At 43.7% G+C, this 23,438-nt stretch overlaps 1 protein-coding gene across 1 annotated transcript in view; it reads left to right on the top strand.

Moving 5' to 3' along the window:
• Nucleotides 1-23,438, top strand: part of LOC107113911 (cortactin-binding protein 2-like) — a 71,171-nt gene that overhangs the window by 30,691 nt on the left and 17,042 nt on the right. The window contains exons 4-5 of the mRNA XM_015415314.1: nucleotides 8,063-8,287; nucleotides 15,063-16,674. Coding sequence (XP_015270800.1) covers nucleotides 8,063-8,287; nucleotides 15,063-16,674 — 1,837 coding nt within the window. The remainder of the gene's footprint in view (nucleotides 1-8,062; nucleotides 8,288-15,062; nucleotides 16,675-23,438) is intronic.

Raw genomic sequence — 23,438 nt, forward strand, 5'->3', positions numbered from 1 at the left:
CCAACCAGGTGACAGCAGAGCCCAGGGTGGACAGCACTGGACAGTAGCTTATAACATTCCTTGTGAGCCAGTTTGGTGTAGTGGTTAAGTGCGCGGACTCTAATCTGGGAGAACCGGGTTTGATTCCCCACTCCTCCACTTGCACCTGCTGATGTGACCTTGGGTCAGTCACAAACTCTGGCACAGCTGTTCTTGAAAAAGAGCAGTTTGTGTCAGAGTTCTCTCAGCCCCACCCACCTCACAGGGTGTCTGTTGTGGGGAGGGGAAGAGAAAGGAGTTTGTAAGCCGCTCTGAGACTCCAAGTGAAGGGCGGGGTATAAATCCAATCTCTTCTTCTTCTTCTTCTTCTTCTTCTTCTTCTTCTTCTTCTTCCTCCATTAGGCAAGTTGGAAATGACTGCCAGGGTCTATTAGAAGTGGATGCCTGGTATAGCTGTATTATTTATTTTATTGCTAAATTTATAATCCACCTTTTTCCCCAGTGGGGACTCAAAGCTGCTTACATAATTCTCCTCTCCACCATTTCCCCCCCCCCACTGGAACCCTGTGAGGTAGATTAGGCTAAGAGTGTGTGACTAGCCCAAGGTCACCCTGCAAGCTTCCATGGAAGAGAAGGGATTCAAACCTGTGTCTCCCAGATCTGTCACTCTCACCCCTATACCCACACTGGATCTGTATGAAATGGTGGGACAGACTGGTAAGGGTCCTATAGGAGGTTAGGTAATTAAGCAATTCCTGTTATATCCACAAATTGCCATTGGTAGTCTCATTCTGAATGCAGTTATGAGTATTAACACAGTAGAAAGTATTAATTCATTAACTTCTTTAACAAAAGCATATGTAAACCGTTACTGAAATCCTTCTACGATGCCCCAGTTTGTATAGCATACGAGCTAAATATGCACGTTATGACAGTATAAATGTCATGTTCTTTTGACATTCACTACTGTTCATATAGTATTCTGTTGAAAAGCTTCATATTAAAATTTACATCTTTTGGTAGTGAGGAAAGTTTTAAACTAAAGGAACACCAGGTTTCCATGAGTCATGAGTTCTTTGGAACCCAACCAAAGGTATCGTAGCTATAAAAAGACAAAATGAACATGTTTTCATCAAAAATGTTCTCGAGTTATTTGTAGAGGTGATGGTTAAGGAAAATTCCACTGACTTCTAATCTTGTGTACTTGTCTTGAAGGGAAACACTGAGTTTGAATCTTGGCATTAAAAAAAGAGGAACAGTGGAGTCTTTATATAAAAAAGACAAGGCACTTTAAAAAGTCTTTTCCGTCTTCCCATTCATTACTTCTGTATGCCAAAATACTCCGCTAACTTCTTTAAATCTGGCCCGCTTTCCCTTTCCATCTGCCAGACAATGATGACTGATGCGACCCTTTTAAAAAAAAAAATCAAGGAATTTTTTTTTACCATATGTTAGGTTATGAAACCTGCAGAGTACTGTAACATTTGTTAGTTCCATTTCTGTATACAGATGCCAGTTATGAAGGGTTTTCACTGTAAGGTTATGTCTAGAGAGAAGCTTCCTGAGTTTCTAGTTTATCACTGAAGCATCCATCTGTGATTGTAGGAGGCATATCAGGAAAGGTAGATATATTTACTTCCTTGGTTACTGAAATGCTTGCCTCAGAAAGCCAGCTTTTTCAACTGTACTGTCCACAGCAGTTCTTGTCATCCATGTGGTCTTGCTCCAGCTATGCTAAAAGTTCACAGGGTAAGAAGGGTTCAGGAGGAGGAACCAGCCAGGAGTAGAAAGTAACTGATTAGCAGTAGGGTAGAGATTGTAGGTAGCCTTTTTGGCCCGAAGCAAAATCCTAAAACAAAAGCCTTGTCGAACCTTTTATTTGGACAAATAAAAAAAAATACAAAATATTGGGCAAGTTTTCTCCAGAGTTTTTCATCAGTCTGGATGCTTAAAAGGGGCAGGCTAAGTCCACATTTCTGGATTCTGTGTTAATGCCAGCCGTTCTTCAATGGTGGGTGGATCTGCTATGATGGTGCACAGGGGTCTTGTTGTAGAAAAAGAGCTGCCGGAGCTCATTAGCATAACTCATTAGCATAACTTATTTGCATATGCCACGCCCCCTGACATCACCGGAAGTGACAGAAGGCCACACCCCCTGACATCACCGGAAGTGTGTCAGAAGGCCCGGCTACTTACCCTCCTGCTTCATCCTCATTCCCAAACGGAATGAGGATCGAAGCAGAGGGCGGGGTAAAGAAGGGGGTGGGGCTTCACCACGTGACCGCCCCGCCCCCTAGAGGTTCTCTTCCGGAGCTCCGTACCTGAGAGCTCCCCCCCGACTAGAGCCCTGACTGAAGGGTCCCTTTCAAGGTTCTGGGGGGGGGGGGAGAGAAGAAGAAGAAGCCTCCTATTGAAAATATAAAGATCAGTAGTTGATCAAATGTCTCTTAAAAGACTGAGAGCTGCAGGGCTCTAGTTGTCATTGTACAGAAAAAGTCTTTCTGAATTCTTCCTGCCTGGGCCAGATGGCCTTAGCTGGTGACACTTCCGTGTGACCAAATGGCCAGGCCTCATATCCATATACAAGACACTTTGACACCTTTGCTGGGGCAGAGATAAGAAGAAAACAAATGATATCTATAGCTTGTTCAGCTCTAACTACACAATAGAGGTATTCCATACAGGGGTCATTTTGTAGAAAAAGAGCTAGGGGAACTCATTAGCATAACATTAGCATATGCCACACCCCCTGACATCACCGGAAGTGTGTCATAAGGCCACAGCTTTTGACATCCCCGGAAATGTGTCATAAGGCCACACCCCTCGCCCCCAATGGTCCCGGCCGCCGGTGTGGGGAGCGGCAGGGAGGAAGCAACTTACCCTCCCTCTTCTCCTGCCTCCTCCTGGCTGAATGAGGGCCGGAAACGGGGCGGCCGGAAGCAGGGGGCAGGGCTTCGTCATGTTCCCCGCCCCCGTACCTCACCCAGGGGAACTGCGATCCCCCGCGTTCCCCCCCCAAAATGACCTCTGATTCCATAGTTACCAGGCTTTTAGAAGTACCAGACGGTTCAGTGTGCAAAATATTCCAAGGTCTCACCAGGGAATCTTGAAAAAGGAACCCCATTGTGCTGTAGGCAGCTAAGTCCAGCTTGGCTGCCTAGTAGTAAAACTCCATGTTAGCAGCACAGTTGACAAGCAAGCAGCCAGTCCAAAAGAACTCTTTGCACACTGAACCGTCTGGTACTTCTAAAAGCCTGGTAACTATGGAATACCTCTATTGTGTAGTTAGAGCTGAACAAGCTATAGATATCATTTGTTTCTTACCTTTTGCTAGTCTCATGTTATATGCATGCTTGTGCACTGAATAATGATAATATATAATCAATATTATCTGGACTTGTTTCCTCTGTTGCAACCTGATTTCTAAGACTGAATCTTGTGTCTAAGCCGTTCGCCTCAGGAGGCTACCACTGTGTTAATTAATTGTTTGCAGCCCTGGTACAGAGCTGGTAAAGTTGTTAAGTCCTATAGACAAGACAGGAGTTGGGATCTCTGCTCCTGATCTTTGGTGGGGACCTTTGGTGAGAGATCCTGGTGGCAGTGACTACTGTTAAAGCCTGGAGAGTGCCATCCCACATTTCTTAAAATAGCTTAGGGTTTCACACTTACTCATTATTCTTGCCTTCATTTTGTGAGGCTGTCTATTTATGATGGTATTCATGTTCTTTTAAAAGCAGATTTCTATTTTTGAGCCATAATTCTTTATTTGGATTTCTATTTGCGGTTTTGTTGGCAAGTAAGCAAGTATCTGCACGACATGAGAGCAGCTTTCACTTTCCGGTTAACCTAATTTGAATAGAAGAGGGCATGCGTTTTAGGTGAAGGTTTGGAACAGGTATACAATCTGTTGGGACAGCTTACTCTTCTAAGCACCACATTAGTGCATTTAATTACCAAAGAACTCTGAGACATGTACTTTGCTTACACAGGGAAACTAATATCCGGAGCTGTGTTTCATTGTAGGATGATTCAAAATCAGTAACTGACCCTTTTGTTATTTGCAGAATGCCTGAATAAAGCAAAAGAAAAAAATCATCTTGCCCACAATGACCTCTACTTGCAGATTGGTTTTCCATGTTAGACACTAATTTCTCAGCAATTAATTCCACGTCTTAAGTGATGCACTGGGGAATAAATGTAGCAAAACTCTGGATGACGTTAGGGATTTAGAGCTGCGGCGTGTGATTTGAAAGAAGAACAGATTGGATTTATACTTGGAGTCTCAGAGCGGCTTACAAACTCCTTTCCCTTCCCTCCCCACAACAGACACCCTGTGAGGTAGGCGGGGCTGAGAGAGCTCTGACAGAAACTGCTCGTTTTTCAAGAACAGCTCTGACAGAACTATGGCTTGCCCAACGTCATCCAGCAACTGCAAGTGGAGGAGTGGAAAATCAAACCCAGTTTTCCCATATTAGAGTCTGTGTACTTAACCTCTGGTACTGCGGTGGCTCAAGTGGTTAAGACGCTGAACTGCAGGCTGTGGAAGGTCGGTAGTTCAGCGGTTCAAGACCCGGGTGCCGCAAGACAGGGTGAGCTCCTGTCTCTAGTTCCAGCTCCTGCCAACCTAGCAGTTCGAAAGCAAGAAATTGCAAGTAGATAAATAGGTACCACTTCGGTGGGAAGGTAACAGCGTTCCGTGCACCTTGGTGTTTAGTCATGCCGGCCACATGACCACGGAAACGTCTTCGGACAGCGCTGGCTCTTCGGCTTTGAAACGGAGATGAGCACCGCAACCCTAGAGTCGGACTCGACTGGCTCTCGAGCAAGGGAACCTTTACCTTTTTTACTTAACCTCTACACCAAACTGGCACACTCACTAAATTCTATCCAATGTTCTTTTCCTCTTTAAGGCAGAAAAAAGTAGGTTCTGCAGTCTGCTGTAGAAGCTGGCCATGGTCATGTTGATTGGCTGGTACTCATGATATGTAAATAGAGAAGCATAGAAGATGGGAAAACTTTAAAGGGCAAGCCTGATGACTGAACTAGTGTTCAGCTTATTGCCGTATCTCTGATTTCAGGTGCAAAGCAAGGAGGTAGATGGGATATATTTAGCTGAGGGATCTGCTGGGAATTCTTATTTTAAAAATTATGTTTATCTTCATTAAATTATGTTTACCTTCATTTGTTGTTGAGAGTTGCTTCAGTGTTCCTGTTCAGTCAGCTGTAGAATGTTGCAAAATATTTTGCAACCTTGTGAGGTATGTTAGGCTGAAAGCATGTGACTGACCCAAAATCACCCAGTAAGCTTCCACATCAAGATGGGGATTCAAACCTGGGTCTCCCAGATCCTACTCTGAAACTTTAGCCACTACAACATACTGGGTTTCATAGAAAGGCTCCTGTTGAAAAGTAGCCAGCAGCTAGGCCCAGTTGAGTCATACAAGTCCAGTAGTATAAAGCCACCAGTGTTTGCTGCCAGGCACATGCCAGGCCCCGATGAGTCCTCCCTCAAAGGCCATAACAGCCCCTGGAAGGACACATGAACATAAGGTTGCCAGGTCTCCTTGTCCTTCCAGCAGGGGAATTTGGGAGGCATTACAGGGTGGACGGGAATGCCCCCAAGTCGTGGCCACCCCTCTCCCTCTCCTCCTGCAGAGATTTAAAGGGCTTCAGCTGATCGGTGGGGAGCACGTGGTCCGTTGATCAGCTGGAGGGCCACGTGCTGCCCACCAATCAGCAGAAGCCCTTTACATTTCTGCAGGAGGGGAGAGATGGCCATGGGTGGGGGGCAGGGCTTCCCCCACTAGCCAGGTGACTGGGGGCAGATTGGAGCCCCCAGAAGCGGGGGAACCCCTGTCCAGACCTGGAGGCTGGCAACCCTACATGAGCATGAACACATGAAGCTGCCTTATACTGAATCAGACCATTGGTCCATCAAGGTCAGTATTGTCTACTCAGACTAGCTGTGGCTCTCCAGGGTTTCATGCAGAGGTCTTTCACATCACCTACTACCTGATCCTTTTTACTGGAGACCCTGCCCCCTCCCCCGCCTTTTACTCACAGAAATGAACCTAGAATGTTGTGGTTGCCCAGCAATGGCCACTGGGGGAATCTGAGCCTGTGGTGTGTTTTTTTTAAGTGACAGGCACTTCATTTATTATTTTGGGTCTTTTTAAACCCCTATTTTAAAAAAAGATTTTACATTTTCCTGCAAACCTGGGGCATTTATCAGGTTGTAAAATCATCTGTCTTGCCTGTTCACAACTTCAATCACCAGATTTAAGTATCCTCAGATTTGGCTGACTTGGCTATTAAAATACATGGTTCACAATAAATGCAGTTATGAATTATTTTTTGTTGATGGTTAACACCATTCTTGTTTCATTGTCCTTTATTTTTGAACTTTATTCCCCAGTATCACATTTTGTTAATGTTGGGATGGTGTGCATTAATTTGCCAACTGATACTCTTTCTAGTTTTCTGATAGTGGGAAAAGCTGGTAACCAGCATAAATACTGGGTAGGGAAGAAACTGTAAAAACCTGAAGTTTAAATATTTGTATCTATTCTTATCTTCCTCATTTAAGAAATTCATTTTTGTGGTGGCTGTTTGGAATGTTCTAGAGCACAGGTCCCCAACCTTTTTGAGCACATGAGTACCTTTGGAATTCTGACAGAGGGTAGAAGGCACAACCACAAAATGGCTGCTGCAGAAGGCAGAGCTACACATACACACACAGCGGAAGCCCAAGTGCAGGGAAGAAGAGGGGACTTTTTAAAAAATACATTGGGAGAAAGGAATGACAGGCAGAATTAGATCGCCAGTGTAGTGGCAGCTACCTAGGGTTGCCAGACCCCCCGGCCTGGTGGGGTTTACCAACTTTTGGGAGGAAGCCCCACCCCAAAACCTGAACAGCTGCAGCTACCCCTCTCCCTTCTCTCTTAAGAGAGGGGAGGGAGAGTGGCAGCTGCGCGCATCATACTTGAATTCCAAGTGGCAATTGCCTCTTGGAGGTGGACGTGCAGGGCCCACTAGATGTGAGCACTTAAAGGGATCCCTTTAAATGCTTGCAGCTGGCGGGGACCGGGCCCCGTACACCCGCACGCAACACCCTCTCTTCCCAAGCGGGGGCTGTTGGCTCCTGCCTTGCAAGAGGCAAGATCACCTCTTGCAAGGCAGGAGCGCCTGGCGCCCACTCTTCCCAAGTGGGGGCCGTCAGCTCCTGCCTTGCAAGAGGTGATTTTGCCTCTTGCATGGCAGGAGCGCTTGGCCCTCACTTCCTCCCCACATGGTAGCAAAAAAGCGGGGATGTGATGATGTCATGCAGAGTGATGTCATCACACTGGGGGGTGTCCACTTCCCCTCCTGGAATGCCCCCTAATCCCCCCGCCAGGGAGAAGATCGGACCTGGCAACCCTACAGCTACCACTGAAACAGCTTTTTAAAACAAATGCACAGCAAATCAGATCTCTAGAGGCCAATCAGAAGCCCTGCCAAGCAAAAGCCCCACCTCGGTCCACTTTCAGACCTCGTGGGGGGAATTACCCCCCAAAGGGGAGGAATACCAGAAATTAATGTGACGTGCCTATGTGACCTGGAAGTGACATAGGGTTTCTACCATAGAGTTTCTCCCCAAAACCAGAGTGTTGCCCCCCCCCCATGTGCCTAAGTCACTTCGCGTTCATGTACACAAGTTGCGTTAATTTCCGGCTTTCCTCCCCACTCCTGTTAAGCAGGCCCCCATCCACTGACTGCTCCAAGGGGCCTGGCAACCCTAGGGTCCATCCACTTTCTAAAAACACTTGACAATCCCAGGAAAGGTGTTGGCAGGTGCCATGGTGCCCTTCAGGTGCCACATCAGGGACTTCTGTTCTACAAGAACAGAGGTTTCATTCAGAAGTGTCATTAAATAATGGTGTTCCTTATATTATCTTAGAAATACTGAAATGTATTAGTTGTCTTTCTACAGAAGTGTTACTGTTTATTTCCCCAGTGCTCTAGGTGTAAAGCTGTTGTATGTTGATGTACCTCTTTACTATCCCCTAATTACTTGTTTTGTTCATTTGTCTGTTTAATACTTTAGGCACGGAGGAAGGAGGTTTTTATCCAGGAACGGTATGGGAGATTTCATCTTAGTGACCCATTTCTGGCTCTACAGCGAGACTATGAGGCAGGTGCTGGTGAGAAAGACAAGAAGTCCATCTGTACCAACCCACTGTCTGTCTTAGAGGCTGTTATGGCTCACTGCAGAAAAATGCAAGAAAGAATGGCCGCTCAGCTGGTTGCTGCAGAAAACAGACAAAAGAAGGTACTATATTGATACAGCCCCCCCCCTTCTAGCCACTTATTGGATCTTTAAAATAACTTGCTGTCTTCTGCTTTTATTCCTTACATTTTGCCCTTCTAGGAGTGACTTCATTTTATCATTAATATCTTCCTTCTGGTTGATAGTGTACAGTCACAGTACTCCAATGAAATTCCATTTTATTTGTTTTACTTAAAAAAAATCTATAGTCCAACTTTTGCTTTTGGCAAGCAGATTCCTCTTTTAAAGAGCTGATGTCTCTAAGAAATCCTTTCTCCTAGTGCTAGTGTTTCTATGTTCAGATGTCATAGAATAGAAATGAAGGGTAGTAAAATATTGCAAGGTGTGTTCAAATGATTTTTCTAGCCTTGGAAGTTTTCTTATGGAGTAGGGAGAGATCAAGAACTGGTTTTTAGCTCATTCGTTGTCTTCCAACTTCTCCCCTTCCACCCTCACTGCTGGAGAGAAATGAAGGTACCACATAGGAGATCCTGAGTTCACATAAATGGGGGTATCCCAGATCATGTGTTCACATCTCCTCATGGTATGGGAAAAGTGGGGGTACATGCCAAGGAAGTACATAAGCCTCGGGTCACTGTGATTCACTCAACCTTGGTTCATTCAACCTGTGGTTCACTCCACCTTGTTGAGCCTGTGGGCACTTCTGGAATTTTGAACACAAGTAGTGGGCACCACCACAAAATGGGTGTTATAAGGAGTATGCCAGCCACATAAATTTTGGGAGGTTCTAATCCAAGCATCCTGCTATGAAGGAGGTAGATGTTTCTGAATGGGTGCTCCCTGCAGACACAAAGATGATGGCTCCTGGACTCTTCTGAAGCATCTCCTGCACCAAGGATGCAGAGCAAAACCAGGTTTGGCTCTTTTTTGGAGGAAGAAAGATATGGCACCAAAAACAGATTCGTGGGTGCCATGATGCCCATGGGCAGCATGTTGAGGCTCTCTAGTGTAAGCCAAAAATGTGGTCCTGATCTTTCCCTGCATACAGTCCCGATGTCAAAGTATTGCTGTTCTGATGACCAGAAACCTTCAACAAGAAACAACATCTGAGTGTAAATAGAATCTGAAGTTGCAACTTTTCCAAACCTGCTTAGGGCATACCTCTATTGCAAGCTAAGAACTAACAATAGTGCAATGTGTGCAATATAACTTCTGTCAGTTGACAACTCAACGTAATTAGATCGGTTGGATGACACCTGAAACGAAACTTTCATTGGACTTTATTTACATATATTTTGCCAAGTAATTAAAGACAAGCATGCTTCGTACAGTGATTCATGCACTTGCAGACAGATGTATTACAGTACTACTAGGAACACTTGGCTTTTAAAGAGTAACCTTCTAATGAGTTTCCCTGGATCAGCAAGAGAGCTTATGCATAATTTCCTCTGGTTTTGTTAGCAGTTCTAGGAGACACAGCTTTTGATCTTGCAGGAGCTAGCCGAACAGCATTTCCAGGGTTTGATATGGCTAAGTAGGATAATGTTTGAGTAGCATAAAGTGTGACAGAAAGCTTGGATAGGCAAATCAGGATGGTCAGGACTCAGAAGATGACCTGGTGGGTAAACAAGACCAGGAGCAGAATCCAAGATGGATTTACCAATCTAGGACCAGGACAGACAGAAGCAAACTGAGAGCCAGTCTGTAACAGTCATGGCCTCAAGGTGAGGAGATGGAAAGGCAGCTAATGTGAGGTTCACTCAGATACCAGGAAAAAGCTTGAGGAAACAGCTGTCTACCAACTTCACAGAAGTTCTTTCCTGTTCCCTTTAGCAGAGACTGATTGGGAAGTTCATCTCAACAACCATTTTCAATACCTGACTTCAGTTCAGGCACAACACAGGTGGCTTGAAGGGAGACACTGGTGAATGGCTATTAAACTAGTTTCACATTTATTATTTATTATTTATTGAGCTTTAAAATGTATACCCTTCCATTCAGCCCCAGTTATGGGGGGAAATGCAACTAATCCATGTAAAAATCACCTTAATTCCAATACAGTGAAATTAGGTAAAAGGGTCAACTCCAGTAAAACAGTGGCAGGATTAGTAATACCATTTACTTGACCCATCCACTGCCAAAGACTTTTTAAAATGGTGGGGGAAAATATTTTTCTTCAGACCTTAATTTTTTTTAAGCCCACTCACACACACAACCACCCCAGTATTAAGTGCTTTATCATCTGTTCTTATTCCACCTAATCCCAATTTTTTTATCAAAAGCAATGTGAAGTTTTCTTACATTTCAGTAGATTGGCATGTGCAACACAGAAATTAGATTTTTTTCCCCTCCTCCTGGAAAAGGGGAACATTTCCCTGCATTACTATATGGTGCTTAGTTAATGTTTAAAAGAAGATCTGGTCTAATTGAGGCTCTGGGAAACATCTTATGGTGAGAATGCTTCTGATAGGTTCTTAAAAAGTACTTCTCTTGATATTTGTTTTATGTAAACCATTCTGGTGACCATTAGCCCCAAAGCAGGATTATAATATAAGAAATGAACAAATGTTTACAAAGTCACAAGTGCAGAATATCCAAATGAGTTTCAACCACTGTTAATTCCGATTCTTTGTCCTCAGATCATGGTGCACAGGATTCAGCTTTTGAACCCAGCACACCCCCACTCACTTATCCACAGCCTTTCACAATCTGCTATTGTCAGTCTCTTATTCAAACAGATACAAAGCCTGGTGCCATAAGCACACTTTGGGGGCAAGGGAGGAACAGTTTCCTATATATTTCTTTTCCTACACCATCCTTCCAAGCTTTTTTTCTCCATTTCTCTTCCCTTGAGCAAAACAGCAAAAAACCCTGCATAAACCAAACTGAGAAATAAAAGGAAAATCTTTATGCAGCTCGAATAACAGAGCCATAATTCCAGTAATGTTTCTTTTGTCGAGTGAAAGTATCTCTCTTGGGGATGTCACCAAATGCTTCCTAGCTATTCTCCTGCCTCTATAAACACCAGCCCATAGAATATGTATCTGACATGCGGCTTCGTTTCCTCTCTGCTTCCCCTTCACAGTGATACCTGTTTTATTTTCTGCCCCAATAATAAAGACACATTTTATTTGGGAGTGGATGGATGTCCAGAGGACATGAAAACAACTGTTAATTTCTTGCTGTCTCTTTTCTATGACACAAGGCAGAAACTGTAGGCAGGAGCTGAGTGGGGAATGTACACAAATAACAAGGAAAAAAATTCTTCAGAGGAGCTGTCCAACTGACTATCAGCTTTCCTCTGCATTGGAAGGAGGAGACGTAATACCATTGGTGAACCACAGACCACTCAGGAGGCACCAGCTTGTAATGACTTTCCTTTCGCTAGCAACCGAGGCCAAATTTGAACCACTGACCTAGAGATGAAATGCTCCATATCCTGTTACCAATCCCCTGGGCCATCTGGTCCCCCAGATTACAGTGTATGTGAAAATACATTCACCACACAGTATCTTCTTACAACTCTGAAATTAGTAGGATTTGAGCATCTAGTGGAACGCAAAATCCTCTCATGGCTCTGTAGTAATCACAAGGACTGCACTGGTACACTTTTATTTATTTATTTCTTCCTTTTATCAGCTTATTGCCTAACTATGAAATAAAATAACAATAATAAAAAACCACCTTGAAAATTGAACTATTAGGGGAGGAGATACATTTGACATGATGTCAACATGAAGATAGTATTTATAATATAAAGCAAGTTATAAGATCCATTGCAGAAGCAGGGGTGACTTTGGCAGCAGGATAAGAGTTATTGGTAGGGTTTCTGCTGCTTCCCTCCTTCCAGGAAGTAAAGGGTATTGGCTGTGGGAGACATCAAAAGAAGTAGCCTCCATTTCCACCTGTTTGCATTCTAATTAGGCCAAACTTGCTGAGAAGTCCTAGATGCTGACCAGATGCTGTTTCCTGGCTGGGAAATGTCAGGAAAATCCCATAACCACTTTGATGACCCTCTGACTCCAGAAAGTTTACTTGTATTGCCTATTCCCAGCCATCCAAGAAGGCTTCCTGCAACGCCCTCTTCTTAGACCTCGTACATGCAATCATGTTTTCTGTTCACAAGTGGGTTAAAAATACTTTGCTACTTACAAGTATTAAAGGGGTTTCTGAGTACTCTTGCATGCATTGCTGATAGAAAGCTGCAAAGTTTTCATTTAGCTGTCACTTTTGAGGCATGTGTGGGAGGTTTCTCTCCAGCATTCTTGGTGAAGTGCTTACGTTTAAGTGTGTAATTGAACCATAGATAACACCACATTGTCTGCATGTATGAGCAGTGTAATGGAATGTGGGGGTCCAAGGATGTCATGACTGAGAACAACTTCTGTGATCTTTCTGACATGTACATTTGAGTCTTCAGAAGTTGCCACACCTGGAATCTATAACCTTCATATGAATGAATAAAGCAGCTCAGCATGTACCATTTTCACTTTCTTGTAGTGAAATTCAGCCATAACTCTATAGCTCTCTTCCTCTTTCTGGTGATGACCAGATGTGTGGAGACTTACACTGTGATTGCTGATGGACCTAGTGTAGCAGTATTTTGATTATATCACCACCTTTCTTGCTGATCATGCATTTTCCCTGAAGTCTATGAGCTCATGCAAGGCTCAACTATCAGTGATTTCTGGTTTCATAACATTTTCCTGTAATCTTTGAAGCAGCTACAGAAATATTAGATTTATTACCTTTTAATAGAAATTAAGAGTTACATTTGCCCTTATCTTGATTTAGAAAAGATAATGAGAACATATCAGGTTATTCTTAGATTATCTCATATGCATCTCTTTGACTATATCATGCATAGTTAAAAACCAATCATTTGTCTAGATAATAATCACTTGATTAAGATAGAAGAGAATTAGGGTAAGATAAGACTGATATTTTTCTGTTAAAATGCATTTGTGTGATAAGCAAATCAGATTTCTCTGGGTGGAGGTCTCAGAAGAAGATTAGGTGAGATTTCTGTAGGTGAGAGAGAGAGAGGGAGACAGAGAAAGAGAGATGTGGGCCTGTATAAAAATCCCCGTAAGCAGTTTTAATAAATACTTTGAAACCTGGTTTGCTTTAAAATATTACTGACTATAATATGATTAAGAACTCCAATAAATTTAGCACTTGTTTTTACTGTAGCTATAGGGTTAATTTTCACATGCTTGTATTTTCTAATGTCTTGCCTAATAAAGAGAACTATTTCTTTTTTCCGTAGAAGACAAACTTCTGAAGGTTTTCAGCCTGGTTTGCTGGTTTTAGTTCAAAGAATGGAATTCACAGTTATCTTGTTTGTATTATCAGATTTAGAGGTTGATAGACAGACTTTAATAGATAAATCCTAGAGATACCTTCTGTTAAATGTTTGAAACAAAGTTCTGTTAGAACTGTTGTCCAGATTCTCCAATTGGATGTGGCAGAAAACATCCCATTACACTAGTAAATGCTTCTCTTATGTCTTGTGGAAACCAGTTGCCACATGAAGGCTGTTTTGATCAGCATGTATGTAACATCTGCTCCCATCTTGTGGTGACTGGTCCTTCAGAGCTTACAGTCCTGAATGCTTATTGACTAATGGGCAGGTTCACGCATGTAACAGCCCTCATGTAGTTCACCTCAGGAGTGCACAAATCAGGCTCATAGGTAAGGTAGTCTCATGTCATGGAATTGTGATTTATTTATTTTCAGAAATTACTATCTCACTTTCTCTTACTTAGGTAACACAAAATACAAGTTAAGAACAGATTAAAAAGAAAAGAGTAATGAAACAACAGTACTAGGGAAAAAACTGGGGGGAAGCAGCTATGCCCAAACAACAACAACAACAGCAACAACAGCAACAACAAAGATAGCAGGGAATATAGACCAGTGACTTAATCAGTAGGCAATAAAAACTGTCAAAGCAGCAGTCCATCAACAACAGAATTTAAATCAATTGGTTAGGGAAATACGACCACTGAAGGCAGAGCAAGGCAACCAGTGATACCCTCAGCTCACAGGCAGGCTCATATGGTGAAAGGTGGTCCTTCAAGTATCATGTTCCTAAGCCATGTAGGAAACATTGAGCAACCAGTACAGCTGACATAGCACTTGAGTAATGAGATCGCTATGGTGGGTTGCATCCAGGACTCTTGACATGACATTTTGAACTAACTGAAGTTTCTTGATGTTCTTCAGAAGCCCCTCCATGTTAAGCATGTTACAATAATCCAGTGCAGATATTGCCAAGGCATGTGTGACTGTGGCCAGATAAGATTTAAATAGTGCTGCTGGTGGTATTGTGAAAACTGATATGACCATGGATACTTCACCCATGGGGAGGTACGAGGTAACTGTGAACATATCAGAAACCCCAACCAAGACTTTATCATGTGTGAGCTGGCCTTCTGATAGGTGGCAGTTGTTCATTTGAAGCTGTAAAAAACAATTGTATCGCTTTGAAAAATGCTGTTATAACATTTCCTGAAGCACAATATTTGTCCCCAGCAATATTAAGAGAGTATTTAATGTTCCCTGTCATCTCTCTTAATTTCACCTATTTAATGATTCTATATTTTCTCCTCAGGAAAACCAAATTTGTGTTTAATGTTCTGTGAGGCGTAACCATGTTTTGCTCAAATCTGCAAACTGTGTTTTCCAGTCTCATTGAGGTCCTGTTAATCAAACTACTCTCAGTATTCTTTATTTTTGCATCCTAAAGTATCATGACACTTAACTGAAACAAAATCCCCTATGGTAATGAGTACTGTTCTGCATTTCTTTATAGTTGGAAATGGAGAAATCCCAGTTGCAGGCGCTTGAAATGGAACATAAGAAACTATGTGCACGACTTGAGGAGGAGCGTGGCAAGAATAAACATGTTGTCTTGATGCTGGTGAAAGAATGTAAACAGTTGTCCAGCAAGATAGTAGAGGAGGCTCAGAAACTGGAAGATGTCATGGCAAAATTTGAGGAGGAAAAAAAGAAAGCCAGTGAACTGGAGGAATCTCTTGCAGCTGAGAAGCAACGGAGCACACAAATGGAAGCCCAGATGGAAAAACAGTTTTCAGAGTTTGACACGGAAAGGGAGCAACTACATGCCAGACTTAGCCGAGAGGAAGCACACACTAATGATCTCAAAGAAGAGAGGGAACGAATGAGAAAAATGATTGAGCAGTTGAAAAAGGAAAATAATAGTAAGCTACACCTTTCCCTCCCGCGTAGGAGTAAAGATAGAGGTTCTGCGTCTGTCTCTGTTGGGACAGAGGGGCCAGCTTTGAGGACACTTGCCTGCCAGACAGATGCAGTATTATTAGATGGTGGTAGTGAAAATGTTAGGAAGTTGCCTTTGACTGTACCTGTAAAGCCTTCACTCTCTGGCCACACCAAGATGAATGCAGGATTTGTGAAACCAGTCATGGACAGGCATTCTTCCTGTAGTGACCTGCTTCTGTCCCCTTCGACTCCTGTTCCAACTCCCAGTCAAAGCAGAATTGAAGAGAATGGACCAAGTACATCACCAGACTTAACAAGTATTTCTTCCCCCTTTCCAAATAATGTTGCATCTTCTCCAGCACCTCAGAACTACTTGCAGGCTTCCTCTATGCACTCTTTGCATTCTCCATCTGCTGCAACTACTGGACATCAAGGTCTGAATCCACGTGTCCAGGCAGCGAGGTTTAGATTTCAAGCCAGCACTAATGACCCAGACCAAAATGGAAACACTGCCCAAAACCCTCCATCAAGAGATGTATCACCCACAAATCGAGACAACCTTGTTGCCAAGCAGCTAGCTCGGAATACTGTCACCCAAGTCCTTTCAAGATTTACAAGTCCTCAGGGCACTGCTACTGGACGGCCAGGAATGTCCCATTCAATAGATGCTGGAACTTACCCTCCCCCAGTTGGTAGAATGGGGTTAAAGACTCCCAGTGTGTCAAGAATTGACAGAGGAAACCCTCCACCCATTCCTCCTAAAAAGCCAGGCCTTTCACAAACTCCTTCACCACCACACCCACAGCTTAAAGTAATTATGGATAGTGGTCGATCCCCTAATATAGGTGCCAAAACAGAGAGCAAAACCCTAGTCTCACCTCCTTCCAGTACACCTCAAGGAATCAGGGTAATAAATGAGGATGTTGTATCTAAGTCCTCTCCTCAGCTGCCACCCAAACCAACCATAGATATATCTGTGGCATCTGCAGGCTGTGCCATACCAGCCATGGCCACGTCTCAGGTGGGTGCCTGGCCTTCCCAATTCCCTGGACTGAACCAACCTGCATGTTCAGAAAGTTCCTTTGTCATTCCCACCACCATTGCCTGTAGCTCCTCCATAAACCCTGTTAGTGCTTCATCCTATAGACCATGTGATTCAGACAGCCTACTGGTAACAGCATCAGGTAAAGGGATTGTTGATATATTCCTAAATTCTTTCCTTCTAAGAATGGTCTCTCTTTTAACTTTGGTTTCCTACCGTATATTTTCATTTCCTTCTTCCCTAAATCTGTTTTTTTTTTTTGCCAAGTTGAAATTTCCATTTGCATTATTTGTAAGTTTCAGGGGTATGGGAAATCCATTTCTTTTCATAAGAACATAGGAAGAGCCCTGCTGGATCCTAACAGTAGTCCATGTGGTCCAGCATCCTGTTTCATGCAGCAGCCAGATCAGTTACCCTGATGGCCAACAACCTGGGCAAAGAAGCCAAGGCCTTCCCCGCCCTCCCCAATGTTGTCTTCTAGGACTGGCATTCAGAGGTTTACTGCCTCTGGATGTGTAGATTCTAGAAGCTACTGATGAACCTGTTATTCACATATCTGTCTAATCCCTATTCAGATTAATCTATCCTAATGGCCTTTACTACATCATAGGCTGGATTTTCAAGTGGCCATCTTTTTGTTTCTTCAAGGAAGAATTTATATTAGTCTGACATTTCCTTGCAATGTAGAAGCTTCTAAGATTAGAATCGAAAGTGCCATGCATGAGAGCCTGCTTCTGCAAATTCAGATAGGATTGGTGCTGTTAGATTTGCTTGAGCTGTTCAGTGAACTGTTCAACAGTTGCCTCTGCATAGGTGTCATCAGGGGCGGTTTAGCGCAAAATCCGTGAAGCTTTTGAGAACGTTCTGGGAGTGGCTCTCTAAGGACTCTCTTGTGACACTAACACTGTTTTTAAAAGGCTTACTCCTGTTTCAGCGTATATATGACTGGACCTGTTAAGTTGGTTTTATTTATGGAGGCGGTGGTTTATTTTCTGCCATTATAATGGCTTTATTTTCCTCTGACATTGCACAGTTGGGTATAGTTCAGCAAAGAGGTTTGGTGATAGGAACACCATTCACACTTAACCTGTGTTCTGAATCATTCCTGAAAGATGATGGGGGCATCTGGCATTTAAGTTGCAACCAACTGGCTTGCACTGGGAAATATGCATTATTCCCTGGGCTCTCATATAACTCTGTGTGCACAGTAGCAGCCACGTTAGTGAGTTTTCCTTTACTTTGATTTGAGAGCTGTGTTTACCATCAGCTGTAGCACTCATCTGTTCTAAACTGAGAATGCTTCTAAGCCTGTAAAACATGTCTTCATTAAAAAAAAATGTAGTCTAACTGTCAAGGAGAGAGACCACTTGCTATCACTGAGGAAGCCTTTCCTACCCATTCACAGCTTTCTAATATGCATTTCTGCATTAGGAATCTATAGATCTAAATAGCTAGAACGCTCTCTCTCTCTCTCTCTCTCTCTCTCTCTCTCTCTGTGTGTGTGTGTGTGTAATCAATGTGTCTAATTTTCAACATGGTCCCATTTATGGATACTTAAATCTGGGGCCATGGGTAGATTAGTCAGTTCTTTTTACAAGCCTGAGAAAAGCACCAGTTTTGCACAAAAATCTGAAATTTTTTTTAAAAACCACCCACACTATTGAGGGCTTAAAACTCTTGAAAATGGTAGAAACGACACTTGTAGCTTTAAGAAACAAATGCCGTCAGTGGCCAATGCTAGGCAACCATAATAGTGTTGTCAGCCTTCATGCCTTGGTTTCTCACAGTAAAAGGCAGGGAGAGGAGGCAGGGCCCTTTCCAAAGTTGTTTTGGCCTTTAAGGCAAGACTCCTAGGGGCCAGGCCTGGCAGCAGCTACCAATTGCTACCCCACAGCTTGCATGACTCACCCCAACCTGGCATTGCTACTTTAAAAAAAAAATTAATTGCTTTTCTAAAACTACAATACCACAGGGTCGGGGGATGGAAACAGCCTAAAACTAGAGTAACAAGGATCATTATTACAAAACTTTGAAGTTGTTGATACATCTTTTTTGTCAGAATAGTAAAGCGTGAGCGATAATACTATAAAAATATCAAGTTAAAAGGCAAACAACCACAAACATATTTGGCTGTAGTTGTGCATCTTAGTTTTAAAGTTATACGTTGACAATAAACGCTATAGTGTAAGTATCATTAGTTTGGAGTTATGCATTAAGAATAAACATCAGGCTATCGAAATTAAGCTGTTTTGCATTTTCCTCTCCTCCTGTCAAAGTCCAAATTAGTTTTTAAACGCTTTGGGGGTAGCAACCTCTAGTTCTGCTTTAAAATCAAAGAGTTTTGCCAGACTAATTAAATTGATATCAGAGTCTTTCCCATCCTTCTCCATCTTCTTCTGCGTCTTTATTCTCCTCCACTTTCTCAGGTGCCTCTTCCACTTTCTATTGTTGCTTCAGGAACATTCACTTTATTTATTTCTCGCTGAAATTTTGAGTTCCTTTTGCAACATATACTGCTTGTCGCTAAGGTGGTCATCTGGTCCAATAGAGGGCATAAAGCTGCAGCAGTCGTTTTGGGAAAGTCTGTGGTTGCTTCCAGTCTGGTAGCCGGCAATGATGTGTTGGCTGTTCCTGTTATAAGTTTCGTTTTCGGTGCCATTTATTCTGCTCGCTGCGTCATTGTTTACACAAGAGGAAAATTTAAAAGTTCTCCATAAGTCTAGTGATTTATCGCTTTCTTGCTGATCCGCCGCTTCCTTCAAGCCGCCCTTTCCGCCTCCCGCTTTAAATTCAGTCTTTTTGGGATCAGGCATTCCCCTCCCTCTTCTGCTTGTTTGGGGCTTTGGGACGGCTTTGCTGCTAGCGTTTTATCGATTGTTTGCTGGGTCATAGCTTCACTCACGTTTGTACTTGCGTTCATTACGTATGTAGAGAAGATCATTCCTTAGGATCCTTGCGCGCTCTGTCTGGTGTGCGCCTCTTAGTGCCATGCTGGCTCCGTGCCGCAGGGGCCTTTAGGGGCAAAAAGGTGCCTCAATCCTTTGGCCTATGCCTTGGGAGAAGCACCTCTCGCGCCCCAGGCTGCGTCCCCCCTCCAGGGGGCCGGGGGGTCCAAGATCAACTCAGCCCCCCCATCGGCACATTTGCGGGGCACTCACATTAGAGCTGCGATGGAGCACGCCCACTTGCGAGTCACCAAAAACCGGAAGTCTCTAACCTGTCATTGCTACTGTTCAACAGTAGCCACCTTGCAATAGCCACCTGCTTTGGAAGCTTTCTGGGTGACTGGACAGTCATATATTCTCAGCCTAACTCATATCAAAGGGTTTTGTGAAGATAAAATGGAAGAGAGGGGAATGATGTAAGCTTCTTTGGGTCCCTATTGTGGAGAAATAAGGGCATAAATCAAGTAAAAAAATAGTAAATATAGCTGAAGATGGGGGGCAGATAAAAAAGAGGTTGGTGGATGAGAAGTAGAGATGGGAAGGATAAGGATATAGGAGCTGCCAGGAAGAGGGAAAGAGGAAATAGTGTGGGGAGTGGGTACAGAGGAAAGAGAGATGCTCTCCTCAAGCTCTTGAAGGTTCTCCGCTGTGCAACTGAGCTTGGCCAGGTCAGCACCACACACCTAGGGCCAGGTCAGCCAGCACTGTGCAGCTGGGCCCAGCCCAATGACTGGCACTGTACAACTGAGCCAGAGTTTTCCTGGGGAATGGTTGTAAGGAGGAGGGAAGGAGGGGAAGCTGAAGACAGGGTTGATTGGCTATAGGTAGTAGGGTTGCCATCCCCTGAATGGGGGTAGGTTTTCCCTCGAGTTCAGGGGCCTCAATCTGCCACTGGCCAGCTGACCGGCAAGGGGAGACCCACCCCCAAAGAGCCCCCCCACACCTGATATGCCTGGCATGATGACATCACCTGAAGGTGACATAATCCCGGCAGGCATGTCGCATGGGGGATTCTCTAGCATTTGGCTAAAAGCTTTATGGTCACCATAGAGCTTTTAGCCAAATGCTACAGCATCCCTTTCACAACATGCCCAGTGCGATGATGTCACTTCTGGATGATGTCATCACAGTGTGCACACAAAGACAGAAGACCCAGGAGAGCAGGTTGGAGCCCCCCACCAGCAGAAGGTAAGGACCTGGCAACCCTAATAGGTAGGTTGCCTGGTGAGTGGGAAGGAGAGAAGGAAGCAGAAAAATGGCTGGGGCTATGAGGGCTTTCAGAAAGGGACACAGGAAATAGTGGGGAAGGGGAAAATGAGATTTCCCCCCCCTGAAAATCCTTGTAGATCCCCCATTTGCATTCACCTAGTACTACACACTTTTTGCTGCTTGCACATAGGTACTCTTGATATGTAGTGTAGGGTGCAAAATTGAATAAGACATTCAAGAGTTTAAAAAAAGCACCATATCTGTGTATGAACTACAAAGAGCTTTTATTTATTTATTACATTTTTAAAATCCTGTCCTTCCTCCATAGGGTTGCCAGGTCTTACCTGGTGCTGGCAGAGATGGTCCACCCTCGCTCCGGGAGTCTTCTGGCACATGCATGCCATGATGATGTCACCTAGAGGTGACATCATTGCTCTGGGCACATTTGGTGGGGCACTCTAGCATCTGGGCAAAAAACTCCATGGTCACCATAGAGTTTTTGCCCAAATACTAGAACCCCCCTGCATGATGTGCCCAGTGTGAGGATGTCATCTCCGGGTGACAACATCATGCTGGGCACATCAGGCAGGACAGGGCTCTTTGGGGGTGGGGCTCCCCCCACTGGCCAGATGGCTGGCAGCAAATTGGGGGCCCCAAAATCAGGGGAAACCCCCACCCCCATCTGAATCCTCCAAGGAGCTATGAGGGCATTATACATCATTTCCCCCTTCCTCTGTTTTATGCTTACAACAACTCTGTGAGGTATGTTAGGCTGAGAGAGAGAGAGAATGAATGGCCCAAGGGCTTCCAGCAGTCTTCATAGCAGACCAGGGATATGAACCTGAGTCTCCCAGATGTAGACCAGCACTCTAACCACTGTAATCTGAAAGTTCTGAAAACAGACAATGTGGGTTTGAGAAACACAGGTTATCAGAGAAGACATGGGAGCACTTTCTACAAGTGTCCAGGGTCTGGCATGCTTAGAGGCCTGGCCTTCACCTAGTCTCTAAAGCCACCTACGCAAAACATTTGGATAATAGGGGCACATAGATGTTCGGTAGCTATCCTGCAGCACTATATCATCCTGCCAATGGAAAATCATCCAAGCAGTAGCATCGGGGTGGGGAGGTGGTATGACTTTTCGGTTTTGCCTGAATTTGGAACTGGGAGTTAGGTTGGTGCAGTTTTTAGCATTTCCTCGGTTATTTTTGCATAAAATTAAATTAAATTTTAAAAGGATATTTTGCATTTTATTGTATTTGTTTGTGTGTATTGCTATGACGAATGCCTTCGTGAGTCAGTGAGGTATACATTCCACTTCATTTGGAGTTGCTTAGGCTTCCAGGGCTGGGACAGGTGGCATTAGGAGCCCCTGAGTGACTATACTGAACTACAGGTCACAAATGGAAAATGATATTGTCTAGTACAAAGTATAGTTTCAGAAGGGAGATGTGTTTAATACAAAATGAAGTTTGCGAAGCAAAGTAATCATCCACCCTATCACTTTTTCATTATACTACTAGTCCATTATGTGGTTTGGTTTTGTGTAAAATACCCTAGGGAAAGGCTGGTTTTGTCTTTGTGCTATAGGTTACTTCCAACCAGATTTCTAGCTTCACATTCCTCCCCCAAAACGGCTGCAGGTGGGGTTTTTTTGTGGGGGGTTCTAAGCTTCTGCATGACTAATTGTAGTGCAATTATCCATCTTCTGGGTTCCTCCACCTCACAGGGTATTTTCCCAAACCTGCTTTGATAGTCAAAACAAGATTTGGTCACAGTGTGTTCAGGAAGTCAAATATTTTTAGACTACCACTCCCGCATCCAGCACCATTGCATGTCTTCATTTGCCCTTGTGGCTACCATTCCCCGCTTCCCAGCCACCAGCAGGTCTTTTGACATTAAAAAATGGAGTGGTTATACTGCTATAATCTCATAAGCCGCTCAGAGCCCCTAGGGGGTGAGCGGGATAGAAGCTGAAGGAATAAATAAATAATGCTTTAGCCATGTAACTACTGCTATTTTTTAAAAAAAAAGCTGGTGTAAAGAACTCTGGCGATGGTGGGGGACATGGCAGGTGTGAGTGGAAATGGAGGGAAAGCACACAGAAAATCCTTGTGTGGACTGTTGTCACAGCACATGCATCTACAGGTTCCAATTTGGTTCTTTCTTACACATACTTCATACTAGCTAGTACCAGCTTTCTTTCATCCCATGTGCTCAGATACCTATGGAAGCAAATGTTACTGTTCCAAATTCTTCTAATTAGATGAGTTATTAAAATTAATAGCCAGCTGAACTTCACAGAGAAGCGTTACTGCAGCTTGAAATGGCAAGTCTTGACAGATCAATGCCAAACTGTTGTTAAAACTCAGTATGTGATTCTAAACATTTCCTTAAATGCCAGATGACAGTTTCATACCTGCCTTAGTTGATTGTGTTACAAGAGCTGTTTTGGGTTAGCTGGAAAGGCTTTGACCGTTGTGATCGTGGTAGGCTATTAAAATTGTTTCTCTTTCTCGACGTTCTCCTTTATCAATGGATAGCAACATGGATCACCCTTTAATGGGACTGTACTGTTTCTCTAGCATCATGCTGCATTAATATAATAATTCACAAAAGGTTAATTATTGTAATGGAAGTAAGACCTGGATGACCCAGGCTAGCCCAGTCTCGTCAGATGTCAGAAGCTAAGAAGGGCTGGCCCGGGGGGGGGTGGGTGGGGGGTTATATTTAGATGGGAGACCACCAAGGA

This window comes from Gekko japonicus, unplaced genomic scaffold (assembly GCF_001447785.1).
Source record: "Gekko japonicus isolate JY-2015 unplaced genomic scaffold, Gekko_japonicus_V1.1 scaffold578, whole genome shotgun sequence".
In the NCBI taxonomy this organism is placed as follows: Eukaryota; Metazoa; Chordata; class Lepidosauria; order Squamata; family Gekkonidae; genus Gekko; species Gekko japonicus.